Source organism: Triturus cristatus, unplaced genomic scaffold (genome assembly GCF_964204655.1).
Source record: "Triturus cristatus unplaced genomic scaffold, aTriCri1.1 SCAFFOLD_292, whole genome shotgun sequence".
Taxonomy (NCBI): domain Eukaryota; kingdom Metazoa; phylum Chordata; class Amphibia; order Caudata; family Salamandridae; genus Triturus; species Triturus cristatus.
Genome location: NW_028188527.1, coordinates 625,429 through 648,312, shown reverse-complemented (window position 1 = coordinate 648,312; position 22,884 = coordinate 625,429). Strand labels below are relative to the sequence as shown.

General features: G+C 51.0%; 1 protein-coding gene across 1 annotated transcript in view; it reads left to right on the top strand.

Moving 5' to 3' along the window:
- LOC146768954 (histone H3-like) overlaps positions 1–21,711 on the top strand; it is a 36,877-nt gene extending 15,166 nt beyond the window's left edge. Inside the window, exon 3 of the mRNA XM_085640630.1 lies at positions 21,272–21,711. Within this exon, the coding sequence (XP_085496756.1) occupies positions 21,272–21,682 (411 nt within the window). The 3' untranslated portion in view covers positions 21,683–21,711. The remainder of the gene's footprint in view (positions 1–21,271) is intronic.
- The last annotated feature ends 1,173 nt before the right edge of the window (positions 21,712–22,884 follow it).

Here is a 22,884-nt window from a genome sequence, read left to right as displayed (position 1 = left end):
GTGTATGTAGCTGCTTTACAGTATCAGAATAAGGCATGCAAGGCCTTGGGCCTACTTCCAGCCTCCTGGCACCAGTTTTACTGATACTTGTGACATTTGCAGGTGTTAGGCATCAAGGGGATGAAGGCGCACCTTCTACCCAGGGTCATGGAGCTCCGCGCAGGGTGAGATTTCAGGGTTCACCCCTGGCTGCAGGTAGGAAAATAAAACACTTCACATACTCAGGAAAGTGTATTTAGCTCCTTTACAGTATCAGAATGAGGCCTGCAAGGCCTTGGGCCTACTTCCAGACTCCTGGCACCAGTTTTACTGATACTTGTGACATTTGCAGGTGTTAGGCTTCAAGGGGATGAAGTCGCACCTTCTACCCAGGTTTATGGAGCTCCGCGCAGGGTAAGATTTCAGGTTTCACCCCCGGCTGCAGGTGTGAAAACAAAACACTTCACAGACTCAGTAAAGTGTATTTAACTCCTTCACAGCATCAGAACAAGGCCTGCAAGGTCTTGGGTGTGTTTCCAGCCTCCAGGCACCAATTTACTGATACTTGTGACATTTGCAGGTGTGAGGCATCATGGGGATGAAGTCGCACCTTCTACCCAGGGTTATGGAGCTCCGCGCAGGGTAAGATTTCAGGTTTCACCCCTGGCTGCAGGGGTGAAAACAAAACACTTCACAGACTCAGTAAAGTGTATTTAACTCCTTTACAGTATCAGAATAAGGCCTGCAAGGCTGTGTGTGTGTTTCCAGCCTCCAGGCACCAATTTACTGATACTTGTGACATTTTAAGGTGTTAAGCTTCAAGGGGATGAAGTCACACCTTGTACCCAGGGTCATGGAGCTCCGCGCAGGGTAAGATTTCAGGCTTCACCCCAGGCTCGAGGAGTGAAAATAAAACACTTCACATACTCAGGAAAGTGTATTTAACTCCTTTACAGTATCAGAATAAGGCCTGCAAGGCCGTGTGTGTGTTTCCAGCATCCTGGCACTAGTTTTACTGATACTTTGTGACATTTGCAGGTTTTAGGCTTCAAGGGGATGAAGTCGCACCTTCTACCCAGGTTTATGGAGCTCCGCGCAGGGTAAGATTTCAGGGTTCACCCCAGGCTTGAGCTGAGAAAATAAAACACTTCACATTCTCAGGAAAGTGTTTTTATCTCCTTTCCAGTATCAGAATAGGGCCTGCAAGGCCTTGGGCCTACTTCCAGCCTCCTGGCACCAGTTTTTCTGATACTTGTGACATTTGCAGGTGTTAGGCTTCAAGGGGATGAAGTCGCGCCTTCTACCCAGGGTCATGGAGCTCCGCGCAGGGTAAGATTTCAGGTTTCACCCCTGGCTGCAGGGGTGAAAACAAAACACTTCACAGACTCAGTAAAGTGTATTTAACTCCTTCACAGCATCAGAACAAGGCCTGCAAGGCCTTGGGTGTGTTTCCAGCCTCCAGGCACCAATTTACTGATACTTGTGACATTTGCAGGTGTTAGGCATCAAGGGGATGAAGTCGCACCTTCTACCCAGGGTTATGGAGCTCCGCGCAGGGTAAGATTTCAGGTTTCACCCCTGGCTGCAGGGGTGAAAACAAAACACTTCGCATACTCAGTAAAGTGCATTTCACTCCTTTACAGTATCAGAACAAGGCCTGCAAGGCCTTGGGCCTACTTCCAGCCTCCTGGCACCAATTTACTGATACTTGTGACATTTGCAGGGGTTAGGCTTCAAGGGGATGAAGCCGCACCTTCTACCCAGGGTTATGGAGCTCCGCGCAGAGTGAGATTTCAGGGTTTACCCCTGGATGGAAGTGTGAACATAAAACACTTCACATACTCAGGAAAGTGTATGTAGCTGCTTTACAGTATCAGAATAAGGCATGCAAGGCCTTGGGCCTACTTCCAGCCTCCTGGCACCAGTTTTACTGATACTTGTGACATTTGCAGGTGTTAGGCATCAAGGGGATGAAGTCGCACCTTCTACCCAGGGTCATGGAGCTCCGCGCAGGGTGAGATTTCAGGGTTCACCCCTGGCTGCAGGTGGGAAAATAAAACACTTCACATACTCAGGAAAGTGTATTTAGCTCCTTTACAGTATCAGAATGAGGCCTGCAAGGCCTTGGGCCTACTTCCAGACTCCTGGCACCAGTTTTACTGATACTTGTGACATTTGCAGGGGTTAGGCTTCAAGGGGATGAAGTCGCACCTTCTACCCAGGGTTATGGAGCTCCGCGCAGGGTGAGATTTCAGGGTTTACCCCTGGATGGAAGTGTGAAAATAAAACACTTCACATACTCAGGAAAGTGTATTAGGTGCTTTACAGTATCAGAATAAGGCCTGCAAGGCCTTGGGCCTACTTCCAGCCTCCTGGCACCAGTTTACTGATACTTGTGACATTTGCAGGGGTTAGGCTTCAAGGGGATGAAGTCGCACCTTCTACCCAGGGTTATGGAGCTCCGCGCAGGGTGAGATTTCAGGGTTTACCCCTGGATGGAAGTGTGAACATAAAACACTTCACATACTCAGGAAAGTGTATGTAGCTGCTTTACAGTATCAGAATAAGGCATGCAAGGCCTTGGGCCTACTTCCAGCCTCCTGGCACCAGTTTTACTGATACTTGTGACATTTGCAGGTGTTAGGCATCAAGGGGATGAAGTCGCACCTTCTACCCAGGGTCATGGAGCTCCGCGCAGGGTGAGATTTCAGGGTTCACCCCTGGCTGCAGGTGGGAAAATAAAACACTTCACATACTCAGGAAAGTGTATTTAGCTCCTTTACAGTATCAGAATGAGGCCTGCAAGGCCTTGGGCCTACTTCCAGACTCCTGGCACCAGTTTTACTGATACTTGTGACATTTGCAGGTGTTAGGCTTCAAGGGGATGAAGTCGCACCTTCTACCCAGGTTTATGGAGCTCCGCGCAGGGTAAGATTTCAGGTTTCACCCCCGGCTGCAGGTGTGAAAACAAAACACTTCACAGACTCAGTAAAGTGTATTTAACTCCTTCACAGCATCAAAACAAGGCCTGCAAGGTCTTGGGTGTGTTTCCAGCCTCCAGGCACCAATTTACTGATACTTGTGACATTTGCAGGTGTGAGGCATCATGGGGATGAAGTCGCACCTTCTACCCAGGGTTATGGAGCTCCGCGCAGGGTGAGATTTCAGGGTTCACCCCTGGATGGAAGTGTGAACATAAAACACTTCACATACTCAGGAAAGAGTATTTAGCTGCTTTACAGTATCAGAATAAGGCCTGCAAGGCCTTGGGACTACTTCCAGCCTCCTGGCACCAGTTTTACTGATACTTGTGACATTTGCAGGTGTTAGGCTTCAAGGGGATGAAGTCGCACCTTCTACCCAGGGTCATGGAGCTCCACGCAGGGTAAGATTTCAGGCTTCGCCCCAGGCTGGAGGAGTGAAAATAAAACACATCACATACTCAGGAAAGTGTATTTAACTCCTTTACAGTATCAGAATAAGGCCTGCAAGGCCTTGGGCCTACATCCAGCCTCCTGGCACCAGTTTTACTGATACTTGTGACATTTGTAGTTGTTAGGCTTCAAGGGGATGAAGTCGCGCCTTCTACCCAGGGTCATGGAGCTCCGCGCAGGGTAAGATTTCAGGTTTCACCCCTGGCTGCAGGGGTGAAAACAAAACACTTCACAGACTCAGTAAAGTGTATTTAACTCCTTCACAGCATCAGAACAAGGCCTGCAAGGCCTTGGGTGTGTTTCCAGCCTCCAGGCACCAATTTACTGATACTTGTGACATTTGCAGGTGTTAGGCATCAAGGGGATGAAGTCGCACCTTCTACCCAGGGTTATGGAGCTCCGCGCAGGGTAAGATTTCAGGTTTCACCCCTGGCTGCAGGGGTGAAAACAAAACACTTCGCATACTCAGTAAAGTGCATTTCACTCCTTTACAGTATCAGAACAAGGCCTGCAAGGCCTTGGGCCTACTTCCAGCCTCCTGGCACCAATTTACTGATACTTGTGACATTTGCAGGGGTTAGGCTTCAAGGGGATGAAGCCGCACCTTCTACCCAGGGTTATGGAGCTCCGCGCAGAGTGAGATTTCAGGGTTTACCCCTGGATGGAAGTGTGAACATAAAACACTTCACATACTCAGGAAAGTGTATGTAGCTGCTTTACAGTATCAGAATAAGGCCTGCAAGGCCTTGGGACTACTTCCAGCCTCCTGGCACCAGTTTTACTGATACTTGTGACATTTGCAGGTGTTAGGCATCAAGGGGATGAAGTCGCACCTTCTACCCAGGGTCATGGAGCTCCGCGCAGGGTGAGATTTCAGGGTTCACCCCTGGCTGCAGGTGGGAAAATAAAACACTTCACATACTCAGGAAAGTGTATTTAGCTCCTTTACAGTATCAGAATGAGGCCTGCAAGGCCTTGGGCCTACTTCCAGACTCCTGGCACCAGTTTTACTGATACTTGTGACATTTGCAGGTGTTAGGCTTCAAGGGGATGAAGTAGCACCTTCTACCCAGGGTCATGGAGCTCCGCGCAGGGTAAGATTTCAGGTTTCACCCCTGGCTGCAGGGGTGAAAACAAAACACTTCACAGACTCAGTAAAGTGTATTTAACTCTTTCACAGCATCAGAACAAGGCCTGCAAGGCCTTGGGTGTGTTTCCAGCCTCCAGGCACCAATTTACTGATACTTGTGACATTTGCAGGTGTTAGGCATCAAGGGGATGAAGTCGCACCTTCTACCCAGGGTTATGGAGCTCCGCGCAGGGTAAGATTTCAGGGTTTACCCCTGGATGGAAGTGTGAAAATAAAACACTTCACATACTCAGGAAAGTGTATTAGGTGCTTTACAGTATCAGAATAAGGCCTGCAAGGCCTTGGGCCTACTTCCAGCCTCCTGGCACCAGTTTACTGATACTTGTGACATTTGCAGGGGTTAGGCTTCAAGGGGATGAAGTCGCACCTTCTACCCAGGGTTATGGAGCTCCGCGCAGGGTGAGATTTCAGGGTTTACCCCCGGATGGAAGTGTGAAAATAAAACACTTCACATACTCAGGAAAGTGTATTTAGCTGCTTTACAGTATCAGAATAAGGCCTGCAAGGTCTTGGGTGTGTTTCCAGCCTCCAGGCACCAATTTACTGATACTTGTGACATTTGCAGGTGTGAGGCATCATGGGGATGAAGTCGCACCTTCTACCCAGGGTTATGGAGCTCCGCGCAGGGTGAGATTTCAGGGTTCACCCCTGGATGGAAGTGTGAACATAAAACACTTCACATACTCGGGAAAGAGTATTTAGCTGCTTTACAGTATCAGAATAAGGCCTGCAAGGCCTTGGGACTACTTCCAGCCTCCTGGCACCAGTTTTACTGATACTTGTGACATTTGCAGGTGTTAGGCTTCAAGGGGATGAAGTCGCACCTTCTACCCAGGGTCATGGAGCTCCACGCAGGGTAAGATTTCAGGCTTCGCCCCAGGCTGGAGGAGTGAAAATAAAACACATCACATACTCAGGAAAGTGTATTTAACTCCTTTACAGTATCAGAATAAGGCCTGCAAGGCCTTGGGCCTACATCCAGCCTCCTGGCACCAGTTTTACTGATACTTGTGACATTTGTAGTTGTTAGGCTTCAAGGGGATGAAGTCGCGCCTTCTACCCAGGGTCATGGAGCTCCGCGCAGGGTAAGATTTCAGGTTTCACCCCTGGCTGCAGGGGTGAAAACAAAACACTTCACAGACTCAGTAAAGTGTATTTAACTCCTTCACAGCATCAGAACAAGGCCTGCAAGGTCTTGGGTGTGTTTCCAGCCTCCAGGCACCAATTTACTGATACTTGTGACATTTGCAGGTGTGAGGCATCATGGGGATGAAGTCGCACCTTCTACCCAGGGTTATGGAGCTCCGCGCAGGGTGAGATTTCAGGGTTCACCCCTGGATGGAAGTGTGAACATAAAACACTTCACATACTCAGGAAAGAGTATTTAGCTGCTTTACAGTATCAGAATAAGGCCTGCAAGGCCTTGGGACTACTTCCAGCCTCCTGGCACCAGTTTTACTGATACTTGTGACATTTGCAGGTGTTAGGCTTCAAGGGGATGAAGTCGCACCTTCTACCCAGGGTCATGGAGCTCCACGCAGGGTAAGATTTCAGGCTTCGCCCCAGGCTGGAGGAGTGAAAAGAAAACACATCACATACTCAGGAAAGTGTATTTAACTCCTTTACAGTATCAGAATAAGGCCTGCAAGGCCTTGGGCCTACATCCAGCCTCCTGGCACCAGTTTTACTGATACTTGTGACATTTGTAGTTGTTAGGCTTCAAGGGGATGAAGTCGCGCCTTCTACCCAGGGTCATGGAGCTCCGCGCAGGGTAAGATTTCAGGTTTCACCCCTGGCTGCAGGGGTGAAAACAAAACACTTCACAGACTCAGTAAAGTGTATTTAACTCCTTCACAGCATCAGAACAAGGCCTGCAAGGTCTTGGGTGTGTTTCCAGCCTCCAGGCACCAATTTACTGATACTTGTGACATTTGCAGGTGTTAGGCATCAAGGGGATGAAGTCGCACCTTCTACCCAGGGTTATGGAGCTCCGCGCAGGGTAAGATTTCAGGTTTCACCCCTGGCTGCAGGGGTGAAAACAAAACACTTCACATACTCAGTAAAGTGCATTTCACTCCTTTACAGTATCAGAACAAGGCCTGCAAGGCCTTGGGCCTACTTCCAGCCTCCTGGCACCAATTTACTGATACTTGTGACATTTGCAGGGTTAGGCTTCAAGGGGATGAAGTCGCACCTTCTATCCAGGGTTATGGAACTCCGCGCAGGGTGAGATTTCAGGGTTCACCCCTGGATGGAAGTGTGAACATAAAACACTTCACATACTCAGGAAAGAGTATTTAGCTGCTTTACAGTATCAGAATAAGGCCTGCAAGGCCTTGGGACTACTTCCAGCCTCCTGGCACCAGTTTTACTGATACTTGTGACATTTGCAGGGGTTAGGCTTCAAGGGGATGAAGTCGCACCTTCTACCCAGGGTTATGGAGCTCCGCGCAGGGTGAGATTTCAGGGTTTACCCCTGGATGGAAGTGTGAACATAAAACACTTCACATACTCAGGAAAGTGTATTTAGCTCCTTTACAGTATCAGAATGAGGCCTGCAAGGCCTTGGGCCTACTTCCAGACTCCTGGCACCCGTTTTACTGATACTTGTGACATTTGCAGGTGTTAGGCTTCAAGGGGATGAAGTCGCACCTTCTACCCAGGTTTATGGAGCTCCGCGCAGGGTAAGATTTCAGGTTTCACCCCCGGCTGCAGGTGTGAAAACAAAACACTTCACAGACTCAGTAAAGTGTATTTAACTCCTTCACAGCATCAAAACAAGGCCTGCAAGGTCTTGGGTAAGGGTGGGCGTAGTGGGCGTAGTGGGGCTACGTGAAGCAGCACGTAGTGTGCCCAAATCTACGCACACTACGCGCTTCGCGTAGCCCCACTACGTGCCACCCACCTCCCACCCGCCATTCTTTTAAATATTATAAGCAATGAAAAATAAAGTAAAAGTAAGTCGACTTACCCGTAAGCGCGGCGTCTCCGGGGCTCCCTCTTTCAGTTTCTAATTTCTTCTGGCAAATGCGCATGCGCGGACGCCCGCGCATGCGCATTTCTCGCGAGAAATGCGCATGCGCGGGTGTCCGCGCATGCGCATTTGCCAGAAGAAATTAGAAACTGAAAGAGGGAGCCCCGGAGACGCCGCGCTTACGGGTAAGTCGACTTACTTTACTTTATTTTTCATTGCTCATATATTTAAAAGAAGGGCGGGCGGGAGGTGGGTGGCGGGTGGCAAGCAGCTACGCTTCGCCCTCGGCGTGTGCGTAGCGCTGCCCTGCTTCGCCTACTTCGGAAAGTGCGAAGCAGGCAGCGCTACGTACACTACGTGGGCGAAGCGTAGTGCTACGCCCGGGGTTAGTCTTGGGTGTGTTTCCAGCCTCCAGGCACCAATTTACTGATACTTGTGACATTTGCAGGTGTGAGGCATCATGGGGATGAAGTCGCACCTGCTACCCAGGGTTATGGAGCTCCGCGCAGGGTGAGATTTCAGGGTTTACCCCTGGATGGAAGTGTGAACATAAAACACTTCACATACTCAGGAAAGTGTATTTAGCTGCTTTACAGTATCAGAATAAGGCCTGCAAGGCCGTGGGCCTCTTTTCAGCCTCCTGGCACCAGTTGTACTGAAACTTGTGACATTTTGCAGGTGTTAGGCATCAAGGGGATGAAGTCGCACCTTCTACCCAGGGTTATGGAGCTCCGCGCAGGGTAAGATTACAGGTTTCACCCTTGGCTGCAGGGGTGAAAACAAAACACTTCACAGACTCAGGAAAGTGTATTTAACTCCTTCACAGCATCAGAACAAGGCCTGCAAGGTCTTGGGTGTGTTTCCAGCCTCCAGGCACCAATTTACTGATACTTGTGACATTTTAAGGTGTTAAGCTGTGAGGGGATGAAGTCGCACCTTCTACCCAGGGTTATGGAGCTCCGCGCAGGGTAAGGTTTCATGTTTCACCCCTGGCTGCAGGTGTGAAAACAAAACACTTCACAGACTCAGTAAAGTGTATTTAACTCCTTCACAGCATCAGAACAAGGCCTGCAAGGTCTTGGGTGTGTTTCCAGCCTCCAGGCACCAATTTACTGATACTTGTGACATTTGCAGGTGTTAGGCATCAAGGGGATGAAGTCGCACCTTCTACCCAGGGTTATGGAGCTCCGCGCAGGGTAAGATTACAGGTTTCACCCCTGGCTGCAGGGGTGAAAACAAAACACTTCACAGACTCAGGAAAGTGTATTTAACTCCTTCACAGCATCAGAACAAGGCCTGCAAGGTCTTGGGTGTGTTTCCAGCCTCCAGGCACCAATTTACTGATACTTGTGACATTTTAAGGTGTTAAGCTTCAAGGGGATGAAGTCGCACCTTCTACCCAGGGTTATGGAGCTCCTCGCAGGGTAAGATTTCAGGTTTCACCCCTGGCTGCAGGGGTGAAAACAAAACACTTCACAGACTCAGTAAAGTGTATTTAGCTACTTTACAGTATCAGAACAAGGCCTGCAAGGTCTTGGGTGTGTTTCCAGCCTCCAGGCACCAATTTACTGATACTTGTGACATTTGCAGGTGTTAGGCATCAAGGGGATGAAGTCGCACCTTCTACCCAGGGTTATGGAGCTCCGCGCAGGGTAAGATTTCAGGTTTCACCCCTGGCTGCAGGGGTGAAAACAAAACACTTCACATACTCAGTAAAGTGCATTTCACTCCTTTACAGTATCAGAACAAGGCCTGCAAGGCCTTGGGCCTACTTCCAGCCTCCTGGCACCAATTTACTGATACTTGTGACATTTGCAGGGTTAGGCTTCAAGGGGATGAAGTCGCACCTTCTATCCAGGGTTATGGAACTCCGCGCAGGGTGAGATTTCAGGGTTCACCCCTGGATGGAAGTGTGAACATAAAACACTTCACATACTCAGGAAAGAGTATTTAGCTGCTTTACAGTATCAGAATAAGGCCTGCAAGGCCTTGGGACTACTTCCAGCCTCCTGGCACCAGTTTTACTGATACTTGTGACATTTGCAGGGGTTAGGCTTCAAGGGGATGAAGTCGCACCTTCTACCCAGGGTTATGGAGCTCCGCGCAGGGTGAGATTTCAGGGTTTACCCCTGGATGGAAGTGTGAACATAAAACACTTCACATACTCAGGAAAGTGTATTTAGCTCCTTTACAGTATCAGAATGAGGCCTGCAAGGCCTTGGGCCTACTTCCAGACTCCTGGCACCCGTTTTACTGATACTTGTGACATTTGCAGGTGTTAGGCTTCAAGGGGATGAAGTCGCACCTTCTACCCAGGTTTATGGAGCTCCGCGCAGGGTAAGATTTCAGGTTTCACCCCCGGCTGCAGGTGTGAAAACAAAACACTTCACAGACTCAGTAAAGTGTATTTAACTCCTTCACAGCATCAAAACAAGGCCTGCAAGGTCTTGGGTAAGGGTGGGCGTAGTGGGCGTAGTGGGGCTACGTGAAGCAGCACGTAGTGTGCCCAAATCTACGCACACTACGCGCTTCGCGTAGCCCCACTACGTGCCACCCACCTCCCACCCGCCATTCTTTTAAATATTATAAGCAATGAAAAATAAAGTAAAAGTAAGTCGACTTACCCGTAAGCGCGGCGTCTCCGGGGCTCCCTCTTTCAGTTTCTAATTTCTTCTGGCAAATGCGCATGCGCGGACGCCCGCGCATGCGCATTTCTCGCGAGAAATGCGCATGCGCGGGTGTCCGCGCATGCGCATTTGCCAGAAGAAATTAGAAACTGAAAGAGGGAGCCCCGGAGACGCCGCGCTTACGGGTAAGTCGACTTACTTTACTTTATTTTTCATTGCTCATATATTTAAAAGAAGGGCGGGCGGGAGGTGGGTGGCGGGTGGCAAGCAGCTACGCTTCGCCCTCGGCGTGTGCGTAGCGCTGCCCTGCTTCGCCTACTTCGGAAAGTGCGAAGCAGGCAGCGCTACGTACACTACGTGGGCGAAGCGTAGTGCTACGCCCGGGGTTAGTCTTGGGTGTGTTTCCAGCCTCCAGGCACCAATTTACTGATACTTGTGACATTTGCAGGTGTGAGGCATCATGGGGATGAAGTCGCACCTGCTACCCAGGGTTATGGAGCTCCGCGCAGGGTGAGATTTCAGGGTTTACCCCTGGATGGAAGTGTGAACATAAAACACTTCACATACTCAGGAAAGTGTATTTAGCTGCTTTACAGTATCAGAATAAGGCCTGCAAGTCCGTGGGCCTCTTTTCAGCCTCCTGGCACCAGTTGTACTGAAACTTGTGACATTTTGCAGGTGTTAGGCATCAAGGGGATGAAGTCGCACCTTCTACCCAGGGTTATGGAGCTCCGCGCAGGGTAAGATTACAGGTTTCACCCTTGGCTGCAGGGGTGAAAACAAAACACTTCACAGACTCAGGAAAGTGTATTTAACTCCTTCACAGCATCAGAACAAGGCCTGCAAGGTCTTGGGTGTGTTTCCAGCCTCCAGGCACCAATTTACTGATACTTGTGACATTTTAAGGTGTTAAGCTGTGAGGGGATGAAGTCGCACCTTCTACCCAGGGTTATGGAGCTCCGCGCAGGGTAAGGTTTCATGTTTCACCCCTGGCTGCAGGTGTGAAAACAAAACACTTCACAGACTCAGTAAAGTGTATTTAACTCCTTCACAGCATCAGAACAAGGCCTGCAAGGTCTTGGGTGTGTTTCCAGCCTCCAGGCACCAATTTACTGATACTTGTGACATTTTAAGGTGTTAAGCTGTGAGGGGATGAAGTCGCACCTTCTACCCAGGGTTATGGAGCTCCGCGCAGGGTAAGGTTTCATGTTTCACCCCTGGCTGCAGGTGTGAAAACAAAACACTTCACAGACTCAGTAAAGTGTATTTAACTCCTTCACAGCATCAGAACAAGGCCTGCAAGGTCTTGGGTGTGTTTCCAGCCTCCAGGCACCAATTTACTGATACTTGTGACATTTGCAGGTGTTAGGCATCAAGGGGATGAAGTCGCACCTTCTACCCAGGGTTATGGAGCTCCGCGCAGGGTAAGATTACAGGTTTCACCCCTGGCTGCAGGGGTGAAAACAAAACACTTCACAGACTCAGGAAAGTGTATTTAACTCCTTCACAGCATCAGAACAAGGCCTGCAAGGTCTTGGGTGTGTTTCCAGCCTCAAGGCACCAATTTACTGATACTTGTGACATTTTAAGGTGTTAAGCTTCAAGGGGATGAAGTCGCACCTTCTACCCAGGGTTATGGAGCTCCTCGCAGGGTAAGATTTCAGGTTTCACCCCTGGCTGCAGGGGTGAAAACAAAACACTTCACAGACTCAGTAAAGTGTATTTAACTCCTTCACAGCATCAGAACAAGGCCTGCAAGGTCTTGGGTGTGTTTCCAGACTCCAGGCACCAATTTACTGATACTTGTGACATTTGCAGGTGTTAGGCATCAAGGGGATGAAGTCGCACCTTCTACCCAGGGTTATGGAGCTCCGCGCAGGGTAAGATTTCCGGTTTCACCCCTGACTGCAGGGGTGAAAACAAAACACTTCGCATACTCAGTAAAGTGCATTTCACTCCTTTACAGTATCAGAACAAGGCCTGCAAGGCCTTGGGCCTACTTCCAGCCTCCTGGCACCAATTTACTGATACTTGTGACATTTGCAGGGGTTAGGCTTCAAGGGGATGAAGTCGCACCTTCTACCCAGGGTTATGGAGCTCCGCGCAGGGTGAGATTTCAGGGTTTACCCCTGGATGGAAGTGTGAACATAAAACACTTCACATACTCAGGAAAGTGTATGTAGCTGCTTTACAGTATCAGAATAAGGCATGCAAGGCCTTGGGCCTACTTCCAGCCTCCTGGCACCAGTTTTACTGATACTTGTGACATTTGCAGGTGTTAGGCATCAAGGGGATGAAGGCGCACCTTCTACCCAGGGTCATGGAGCTCCGCGCAGGGTGAGATTTCAGGGTTCACCCCTGGCTGCAGGTGGGAAAATAAAACACTTCACATACTCAGGAAAGTGTATTTAGCTCCTTTACAGTATCAGAATGAGGCCTGCAAGGCCTTGGGCCTACTTCCAGACTCCTGGCACCAGTTTTACTGATACTTGTGACATTTGCAGGTGTTAGGCTTCAAGGGGATGAAGTCGCACCTTCTACCCAGGTTTATGGAGCTCCGCGCAGGGTAAGATTTCAGGTTTCACCCCCGGCTGCAGGTGTGAAAACAAAACACTTCACAGACTCAGTAAAGTGTATTTAACTCCTTCACAGCATCAGAACAAGGCCTGCAAGGTCTTGGGTGTGTTTCCAGCCTCCAGGCACCAATTTACTGATACTTGTGACATTTGCAGGTGTGAGGCATCATGGGGATGAAGTCGCACCTTCTACCCAGGGTTATGGAGCTCCGCGCAGGGTAAGATTTCAGGTTTCACCCCTGGCTGCAGGGGTGAAAACAAAACACTTCACAGACTCAGTAAAGTGTATTTAACTCCTTCACAGCATCAGAACAAGGCCTGCAAGGTCTTGGGTGTGTTTCCAGACTCCAGGCACCAATTTACTGATACTTGTGACATTTGCAGGTGTTAGGCATCAAGGGGATGAAGTCGCACCTTCTACCCAGGGTTATGGAGCTCCGCGCAGGGTAAGATTTCCGGTTTCACCCCTGGCTGCAGGGGTGAAAACAAAACACTTCGCATACTCAGTAAAGTGCATTTCACTCCTTTACAGTATCAGAACAAGGCCTGCAAGGCCTTGGGCCTACTTCCAGCCTCCTGGCACCAATTTACTGATACTTGTGACATTTGCAGGGGTTAGGCTTCAAGGGGATGAAGTCGCACCTTCTACCCAGGGTTATGGAGCTCCGCGCAGGGTGAGATTTCAGGGTTTACCCCTGGATGGAAGTGTGAACATAAAACACTTCACATACTCAGGAAAGTGTATGTAGCTGCTTTACAGTATCAGAATAAGGCATGCAAGGCCTTGGGCCTACTTCCAGCCTCCTGGCACCAGTTTTACTGATACTTGTGACATTTGCAGGTGTTAGGCATCAAGGGGATGAAGGCGCACCTTCTACCCAGGGTCATGGAGCTCCGCGCAGGGTGAGATTTCAGGGTTCACCCCTGGCTGCAGGTAGGAAAATAAAACACTTCACATACTCAGGAAAGTGTATTTAGCTCCTTTACAGTATCAGAATGAGGCCTGCAAGGCCTTGGGCCTACTTCCAGACTCCTGGCACCAGTTTTACTGATACTTGTGACATTTGCAGGTGTTAGGCTTCAAGGGGATGAAGTCGCACCTTCTACCCAGGTTTATGGAGCTCCGCGCAGGGTAAGATTTCAGGTTTCACCCCCGGCTGCAGGTGTGAAAACAAAACACTTCACAGACTCAGTAAAGTGTATTTAACTCCTTCACAGCATCAGAACAAGGCCTGCAAGGTCTTGGGTGTGTTTCCAGCCTCCAGGCACCAATTTACTGATACTTGTGACATTTGCAGGTGTGAGGCATCATGGGGATGAAGTCGCACCTTCTACCCAGGGTTATGGAGCTCCGCGCAGGGTAAGATTTCAGGTTTCACCCCTGGCTGCAGGGGTGAAAACAAAACACTTCACAGACTCAGTAAAGTGTATTTAACTCCTTTACAGTATCAGAATAAGGCCTGCAAGGCTGTGTGTGTGTTTCCAGCCTCCAGGCACCAATTTACTGATACTTGTGACATTTTAAGGTGTTAAGCTTCAAGGGGATGAAGTCACACCTTGTACCCAGGGTCATGGAGCTCCGCGCAGGGTAAGATTTCAGGCTTCACCCCAGGCTCGAGGAGTGAAAATAAAACACTTCACATACTCAGGAAAGTGTATTTAACTCCTTTACAGTATCAGAATAAGGCCTGCAAGGCCGTGTGTGTGTTTCCAGCATCCTGGCACTAGTTTTACTGATACTTTGTGACATTTGCAGGTTTTAGGCTTCAAGGGGATGAAGTCGCACCTTCTACCCAGGTTTATGGAGCTCCGCGCAGGGTAAGATTTCAGGGTTCACCCCAGGCTTGAGCTGAGAAAATAAAACACTTCACATTCTCAGGAAAGTGTTTTTATCTCCTTTCCAGTATCAGAATAGGGCCTGCAAGGCCTTGGGCCTACTTCCAGCCTCCTGGCACCAGTTTTTCTGATACTTGTGACATTTGCAGGTGTTAGGCTTCAAGGGGATGAAGTCGCGCCTTCTACCCAGGGTCATGGAGCTCCGCGCAGGGTAAGATTTCAGGTTTCACCCCTGGCTGCAGGGGTGAAAACAAAACACTTCACAGACTCAGTAAAGTGTATTTAACTCCTTCACAGCATCAGAACAAGGCCTGCAAGGCCTTGGGTGTGTTTCCAGCCTCCAGGCACCAATTTACTGATACTTGTGACATTTGCAGGTGTTAGGCATCAAGGGGATGAAGTCGCACCTTCTACCCAGGGTTATGGAGCTCCGCGCAGGGTAAGATTTCAGGTTTCACCCCTGGCTGCAGGGGTGAAAACAAAACACTTCGCATACTCAGTAAAGTGCATTTCACTCCTTTACAGTATCAGAACAAGGCCTGCAAGGCCTTGGGCCTACTTCCAGCCTCCTGGCACCAATTTACTGATACTTGTGACATTTGCAGGGGTTAGGCTTCAAGGGGATGAAGCCGCACCTTCTACCCAGGGTTATGGAGCTCCGCGCAGAGTGAGATTTCAGGGTTTACCCCTGGATGGAAGTGTGAACATAAAACACTTCACATACTCAGGAAAGTGTATGTAGCTGCTTTACAGTATCAGAATAAGGCATGCAAGGCCTTGGGCCTACTTCCAGCCTCCTGGCACCAGTTTTACTGATACTTGTGACATTTGCAGGTGTTAGGCATCAAGGGGATGAAGTCGCACCTTCTACCCAGGGTCATGGAGCTCCGCGCAGGGTGAGATTTCAGGGTTCACCCCTGGCTGCAGGTGGGAAAATAAAACACTTCACATACTCAGGAAAGTGTATTTAGCTCCTTTACAGTATCAGAATGAGGCCTGCAAGGCCTTGGGCCTACTTCCAGACTCCTGGCACCAGTTTTACTGATACTTGTGACATTTGCAGGGGTTAGGCTTCAAGGGGATGAAGTCGCACCTTCTACCCAGGGTTATGGAGCTCCGCGCAGGGTGAGATTTCAGGGTTTACCCCTGGATGGAAGTGTGAAAATAAAACACTTCACATACTCAGGAAAGTGTATTAGGTGCTTTACAGTATCAGAATAAGGCCTGCAAGGCCTTGGGCCTACTTCCAGCCTCCTGGCACCAGTTTACTGATACTTGTGACATTTGCAGGGGTTAGGCTTCAAGGGGATGAAGTCGCACCTTCTACCCAGGGTTATGGAGCTCCGCGCAGGGTGAGATTTCAGGGTTTACCCCTGGATGGAAGTGTGAACATAAAACACTTCACATACTCAGGAAAGTGTATGTAGCTGCTTTACAGTATCAGAATAAGGCATGCAAGGCCTTGGGCCTACTTCCAGCCTCCTGGCACCAGTTTTACTGATACTTGTGACATTTGCAGGTGTTAGGCATCAAGGGGATGAAGTCGCACCTTCTACCCAGGGTCATGGAGCTCCGCGTAGGGTGAGATTTCAGGGTTCACCCCTGGCTGCAGGTGGGAAAATAAAACACTTCACATACTCAGGAAAGTGTATTTAGCTCCTTTACAGTATCAGAATGAGGCCTGCAAGGCCTTGGGCCTACTTCCAGACTCCTGGCACCAGTTTTACTGATACTTGTGACATTTGCAGGTGTTAGGCTTCAAGGGGATGAAGTCGCACCTTCTACCCAGGGTTATGGAGCTCCGCGCATGGTGAGATTTCAGGGTTCACCCCTGGATGGAAGTGTGAGAATAAAACACTTCACAGACTCAGTAAAGTGTATTTAACTCCTTCACAGCATCAAAACAAGGCCTGCAAGGTCTTGGGTGTGTTTCCAGCCTCCAGGCACCAATTTACTGATACTTGTGACATTTGCAGGTGTGAGGCATCATGGGGATGAAGTCGCACCTTCTACCCAGGGTTATGGAGCTCCGCGCAGGGTGAGATTTCAGGGTTCACCCCTGGATGGAAGTGTGAACATAAAACACTTCACATACTCAGGAAAGAGTATTTAGCTGCTTTACAGTATCAGAATAAGGCCTGCAAGGCCTTGGGACTACTTCCAGCCTCCTGGCACCAGTTTTACTGATACTTGTGACATTTGCAGGTGTTAGGCTTCAAGGGGATGAAGTCGCACCTTCTACCCAGGGTCATGGAGCTCCACGCAGGGTAAGATTTCAGGCTTCGCCCCAGGCTGGAGGAGTGAAAATAAAACACATCACATACTCAGGAAAGTGTATTTAACTCCTTTACAGTATCAGAATAAGGCCTGCAAGGCCTTGGGCCTACATCCAGCCTCCTGGCACCAGTTTTACTGATACTTGTGACATTTGTAGTTGTTAGGCTTCAAGGGGATGAAGTCGCGCCTTCTACCCAGGGTCATGGAGCTCCGCGCAGGGTAAGATTTCAGGTTTCACCCCTGGCTGCAGGGGTGAAAACAAAACACTTCACAGACTCAGTAAAGTGTATTTAACTCCTTCACAGCATCAGAACAAGGCCTGCAAGGCCTTGGGTGTGTTTCCAGCCTCCAGGCACCAATTTACTGATACTTGTGACATTTGCAGGTGTTAGGCATCAAGGGGATGAAGTCGCACCTTCTACCCAGGGTTATGGAGCTCCGCGCAGGGTAAGATTTCAGGTTTCACCCCTGGCTGCAGGGGTGAAAACAAAACACTTCGCATACTCAGTAAAGTGCATTTCACTCCTTTACAGTATCAGAACAAGGCCTGCAAGGCCTTGGGCCTACTTCCAGCCTCCTGGCACCAATTTACTGATACTTGTGACATTTGCAGGGGTTAGGCTTCAAGGGGATGAAGCCGCACCTTCTACCCAGGGTTATGGAGCTCCGCGCAGAGTGAGATTTCAGGGTTTACCCCAGGCTGGAGGAGTGAAAATAAAACACTTCACATACTCAGGAAAGTGTATTTATCTCCTTTACAGTATCAGAATAAGGCCTGCAAGTCCTTGGGCCTACTTCGAGCCTCCTGGCACCAGTTTTACTGATACTTGTGACATTTGCAGGTGTTAGGCTTCAAGGGGATGAAGTTGCACCTTCTACCCAGGGTCATGGAGCTCCGCGCAGGGTGAGATTTCAGGGTTCACCCCAGGCTTGAGGTGTGACAATAAAACACTTCACATACTCCGGAAAGTGTAATTAACTCCTTTACCGTATCAGAATAAGGCCTGCAAGGCCTTGGGCCTACTTCCAGCCTCCAGGCACCAGTATTACTGATACTTTGTGACATTTTAAGGTGTTAAGCTTCAAGGGGATGAAGTCACACCTTGTACCCAGTGTCATGGAGCTCCGCGCAGGGTAAGATTTCAGGCTTCACCCCAGGCTGGAGGAGTGAAAATAAAACACTTCACATACTCAGGAAAGTGTATTTAACTCCTTTACAGTATCAGAATAAGGCCTGCAAGGCCTTGGGCCTACTTCCAGCCTCCAGGCACCAGTATTACTGATACTTTGTGACATTTTAAGGTGTTAGGCTTCAAGGGGATGAAGTCGCACCTTGTACCCAGGGTCATGGAGCTCCGCGCAGGGTACGATTTCAGGTTTGGAGGTGTGAACTCCGTTACAGTATCAGAACAAGACCTGCATGGCCTTGGGTGTGTTTCTAGCCTCCAGGCACCAGTTTTACTGATACTTTGTGACCTTTGGAGGAGATAAGCTTCAAGGGGACGTAGTTGCACCTTCTACCCAGGGTTATGGAGCTATGCGCAGGGTGAGATTTCAGGGTTCACCCCTGGCTGGAGGTGTGACTATGTGGATTGTTTTGTTTTCACACCTCCAGCCAGGGGTGAACCCTGAAATCTCACCCTGCGCGGAGCTCCATAACCCTGGGTAGAAGGTGCGACTTCATCCCCTTGAAGCTGTAAACCTCCAAATGTCACAAATATTACTAAAACATGTACCTGGAAGCTAGGGATGGGCCGGAGATCCTGAAGGCTAAGATCTGATACTGTGAATGGTGTTCATGTGCGTTCTGGACTTTGTGAAGTGTTTTGTTTTCTTCCCCTACCTCCATCCAAATTAGCAGCAGGCCTCGATCAGGCTACAGTGCGCAGAATATGATTTCTGGTCTCAGGTCTCCCTCGTGACATACCATTGGATTCAGGAGTGGTCCCCACTCCAGCGATAGGGCTCAGTAGAACAGTGGTAGTCACAGGCCTCACTCTGTACTGTACTATTCAGTTCCGCAGTGGGCCTCCCCGGTCATAGGCTCAGCGTCTGACATACAGTAACTCACTCTGTCTACAGATGTCACCTCAGAGGTACACCTAGCTCCAGCTGTAAAAATCAGCTCAGCAGAGTGCCTCCATGCCGGTACTGGGGTCACCATTTCAGGTGCATTCACACCCTCTGCTCTCACTTGGGGTGTCTTAAAACATGTAGGCCTAACTCGGCCGCCTTCCTTCATTGTGTCACTGTGTATTTATTGTATTGAGTCTGCACCCGCCTCCTCTGGCTCGGCGCTCGGCAGTGAATGCTCTCTGCCTGCATGTGAAGCTGCCAGCACACGGCCGCCTGGTGATGCGTGCGAGGCTGGAGCCAGGGCCGTGCCCCGCTGCTTGTAAGCCCCGAGCCGAGGGTGCCACAGCCGAGGGTGCAGGCGCGCGGGGAGGGCCCCCTGGCCCCCGTGCCAGGGGCTCCCTGGCATTGTTTCCACCCCGCGCTCGGCCGGCGGAGCCCTGTGTTACTTCGGCCCGTTCCAGAACGCGCTCCCCGCGGCCCCCGCAGCCCCACTGTGACGCCACAGGGCCCGCTCCCTGCAGGAGCCCCCTCCCTCCCGCGGGCCGCCGCTCCCGGCCGCAGGAGTCGAGAGAGGACCGGGGAAAAGGGGTCCGGAGCCCGGGATTTCAGGCATGGAGGCGCCCGCCGTCGGGGGAGCGCCGAGTCTCCCCGCGGATCACAAGCCAGGGATGAGGGGTGGATCCGAAACGGGGGCAGGCCCGGGAGAGGGCCGAAGCTGGGCTCCTGGTCATGTATGCGTGGAAGCGCGTGTTTAACTGATTGTGTTTTAAAACGTGGATAATCCGAAGGTAGGAAACACAAAAGTCAGCTGGCAGCAAAGAGCCGAGTGTGCCTCGCACAGCCCTGTCTGCTCGGGACCAATCAGAGGCCGGCTCCTCCCTGTATATATTCACGGGGCTCGGGTTTGGGAGGGACATTTCTGTTCAGTGACAGCGCCCGCGCCGAGACTCGCATTACAATGGCCGAAACCGCTCCAGCCGCCGCGGCGCCTCCCGCTGAGGTCGCCCCCAAGAAAAAGCAGCAGAAGAAGACAGCGGGGGCCTCCAAGGCCAAGAAGCCTTCCGGCCCCAGCGTGGCCGATCTGATCCTGAAGGTGGTGACCGCCTCTGCCGAGAGGAAGGGAGTCTCCCTGTCGGCCATGAAGAAGGGGCTGGTCGCCGAGGGCTACGATGTGGACAAGAACAAGAGCCGGGTCAAGGCCTCCCTCAAGAGCCTGGTCAGCAAAGGCGCCCTGGCCCAGCTGAAGGGCACCGGGGCCTCCGGATCCTTCAAGGTGAACAAGAAGCAGCTGGAGGGCAAGAAGGCGGCCAAGAAGGCGGCCGCCAAGACCAAGAAACCAGCGGCCAAGAAAGCTGCCCCTGCCGCCAAGAAGCCCAAAAAGGCTCCCGCGGGGGTCAAGAAGAGCCCGAAGAAGGTCAAGAAGCCTGCGGCAGCAAAGAGCCCCAAGAAGCCCAAGGCTGCCCCCGCCAAGAAGGCTGCCAAGAGCCCAGCGAAAGCCAAGGCGGCGAAGCCCAAAGTGGCCAAGAAAAGCCCTGCCAAGGTAGTCAAACCCAAGGCAGCCAAGCCCAAAGCAGCCAAGCCCAAGAAGGCAGCGCCCAAGAAGAAGTAAGGGCTTGCACCAAGACACTGCAAACACAACGGCTCTTTTAAGAGCCATCCACCCGGTCCAGAAGAGAGCTTGTTCGTCCCCACCCTTGCACCCCGCGTGCACACTTCTCTATAATAATAAACGGCACAGTAAATCCATAGCGCACCTTTCCGCACGCGAGTGCCGTGTGTGATCTTGGTCATGTAAACGGCTCTTTTGGTGCTGCGTGGATTGAAATCTGTGTACCAAATAAAGAAGGGGGTCTGGGAGTTTATTAGACCTCCGTTTATAATAAATGTGAAATAACGTGTGCCTTGGTGCTTTCACTGTATCCGGGCAGATTCGAAGTGGTGTCTGCATAAAGCAGACGATTGTGAACGTGAAATCGAGCGCAGTTAACGGCGGCGTGTTCCAGGGTGACCAAGGGCAGTACACTTATAAAATCCTGGGCTCCTCGCCCAGTTGACCGGGGGCGAGTGGTTCGTGTGACTATGGATGGACACGGAGACAAAGGCTGACCCAAGCGCGGGCTACGGCTCCAACGTACATCATCCAATCGGAGGGTGTCTTTTTCTCCACAGCTCATTGGAGAGACAGGCTGCAGCCTCCGGTTCATTGGCCAATCATTGCACACCGCGGGCTATTTTCAAACGTGGGGCGGTCGCTTCAGCCAACCAGAGCAGCCCTCCGTCTTCGAGTGCATAAATAGGGCTCTTGCCTGCTTGAACTCCATTCTTCCTCGCTTGTCGCTGAGAGAGACCGCTCCCAGCAGACAGCCCGCAAGTCCACCGGCGGCAAAGCGCCTCGCAAGCAGCTGGCCACCAAGGCTGCCCGCAAGAGCGCGCCTGCCACCGGCGGCGTCAAGAAGCCTCACCGCTACCGACCCGGCACTGTGGCTCTCCGCGAGATCCGCCGCTACCAGAAGTCCACCGAGCTCCTCATCCGCAAGCTGCCCTTCCAGCGCTTGGTGAGGGAGATCGCCCAGGACTTCAAGACCGACCTGCGCTTCCAGAGCTCCGCCGTCATGGCCCTGCAAGAGGCCAGCGAGGCCTACCTGGTGGGGCTCTTCGAGGACACCAACCTGTGCGCCATCCACGCCAAGAGGGTGACCATCATGCCCAAGGACATCCAGCTGGCCCGTCGTATCCGAGGCGAGAGGGCCTAAGGAGACACGCCGACCCGAACAACCACCACAACGGCTCTTTTAAGGGCCACCACCCTGTCACCTACGAGCTTCTCTTATCTGCCATGGCATGTTCTACAGGTTAGGGTGGGTGGGCTGGCTGAGAGTACCACGAGTACTGGGTAACTTATACCGGCACTGGGTGACCAGAGCACTCCGTGTTCACAGTGCACAATCGCATCTTCAATGTGTCCATCGTTTAATAAAGAGCTTTGTTTGGGTGGAGGGTTGTGTTGGGATCCGCTGGTCACAAGCCAGCGCTGTGGGGCATCTGTGCTCCCGGTACATCGGGTTCATGTGTCCGATTTCGGGAGCGCTTGCCCAGGGGCGGATTATTGCCGTTGCCCTTGGTCTTAAAGTACAAACACAACGTGACACCCGCACACACTAAAACTGGTCGCCGAAAACAATAAGCCCGTGGGCTCATTTAACGTCATCGTTACATTACAGTGCTTATGTGACACTTGGTACCAAAGAGAGGGCTCATTCATATAAACAGGTTTATTTAAACAGGCAAAACGGGTTGCCTGCTCCATCGTCCCTCGCTCATTTAACGTCATCGTTACATTACAGTGCTTACGTGAGACTTGGTCCCAAAGAGAGGGCTCATTCATATAAACATGTTTATTAAAAACGGGTTGCCTGCTCCATCGTCCCTCGGTCTGCAGCAAGACCCGTGAGAGCGGGTCTTGTGCGCTCAACATTACCTTTTAAAACACTTATTTCTCCGGTCATAATAGAAGCACATTAGCTCTTAGGGGAGGACGTGGTTGGCCCTTAAAAGAGCCGTTGTGTTAGTTGGGGATGCGCCTCGAAGCCTTACTTGGCGCTGGTGTACTTGGTGACGGCCTTGGTGCCCTCCGACACGGCGTGCTTGGCCAGCTCTCCGGGCAGCAGCAGACGCACTGCGGTCTGGATCTCCCGGGAGGTGATGGTGCGCCGCGAGTTGTAGTGGGCCAGGCGGGAAGCCTCCCCGGCGATGCGCTCGAAGATGTCGTTCACGAAGGAGTTCATGATGCCCATGGCCTTAGAGGAGATGCCGGTGTCCGGGTGCACCTGCTTCATCACTTTGTAAATGTAGATTGCATAGCTTTCCTTCCTGCTCCTCTTGCGCTTCTTCCCGTCCTTCTTGGGCGGCTTGGAGAGCGCTTTCTTGGAGCCCTTCTTGGGAGCCGGCGCGGACT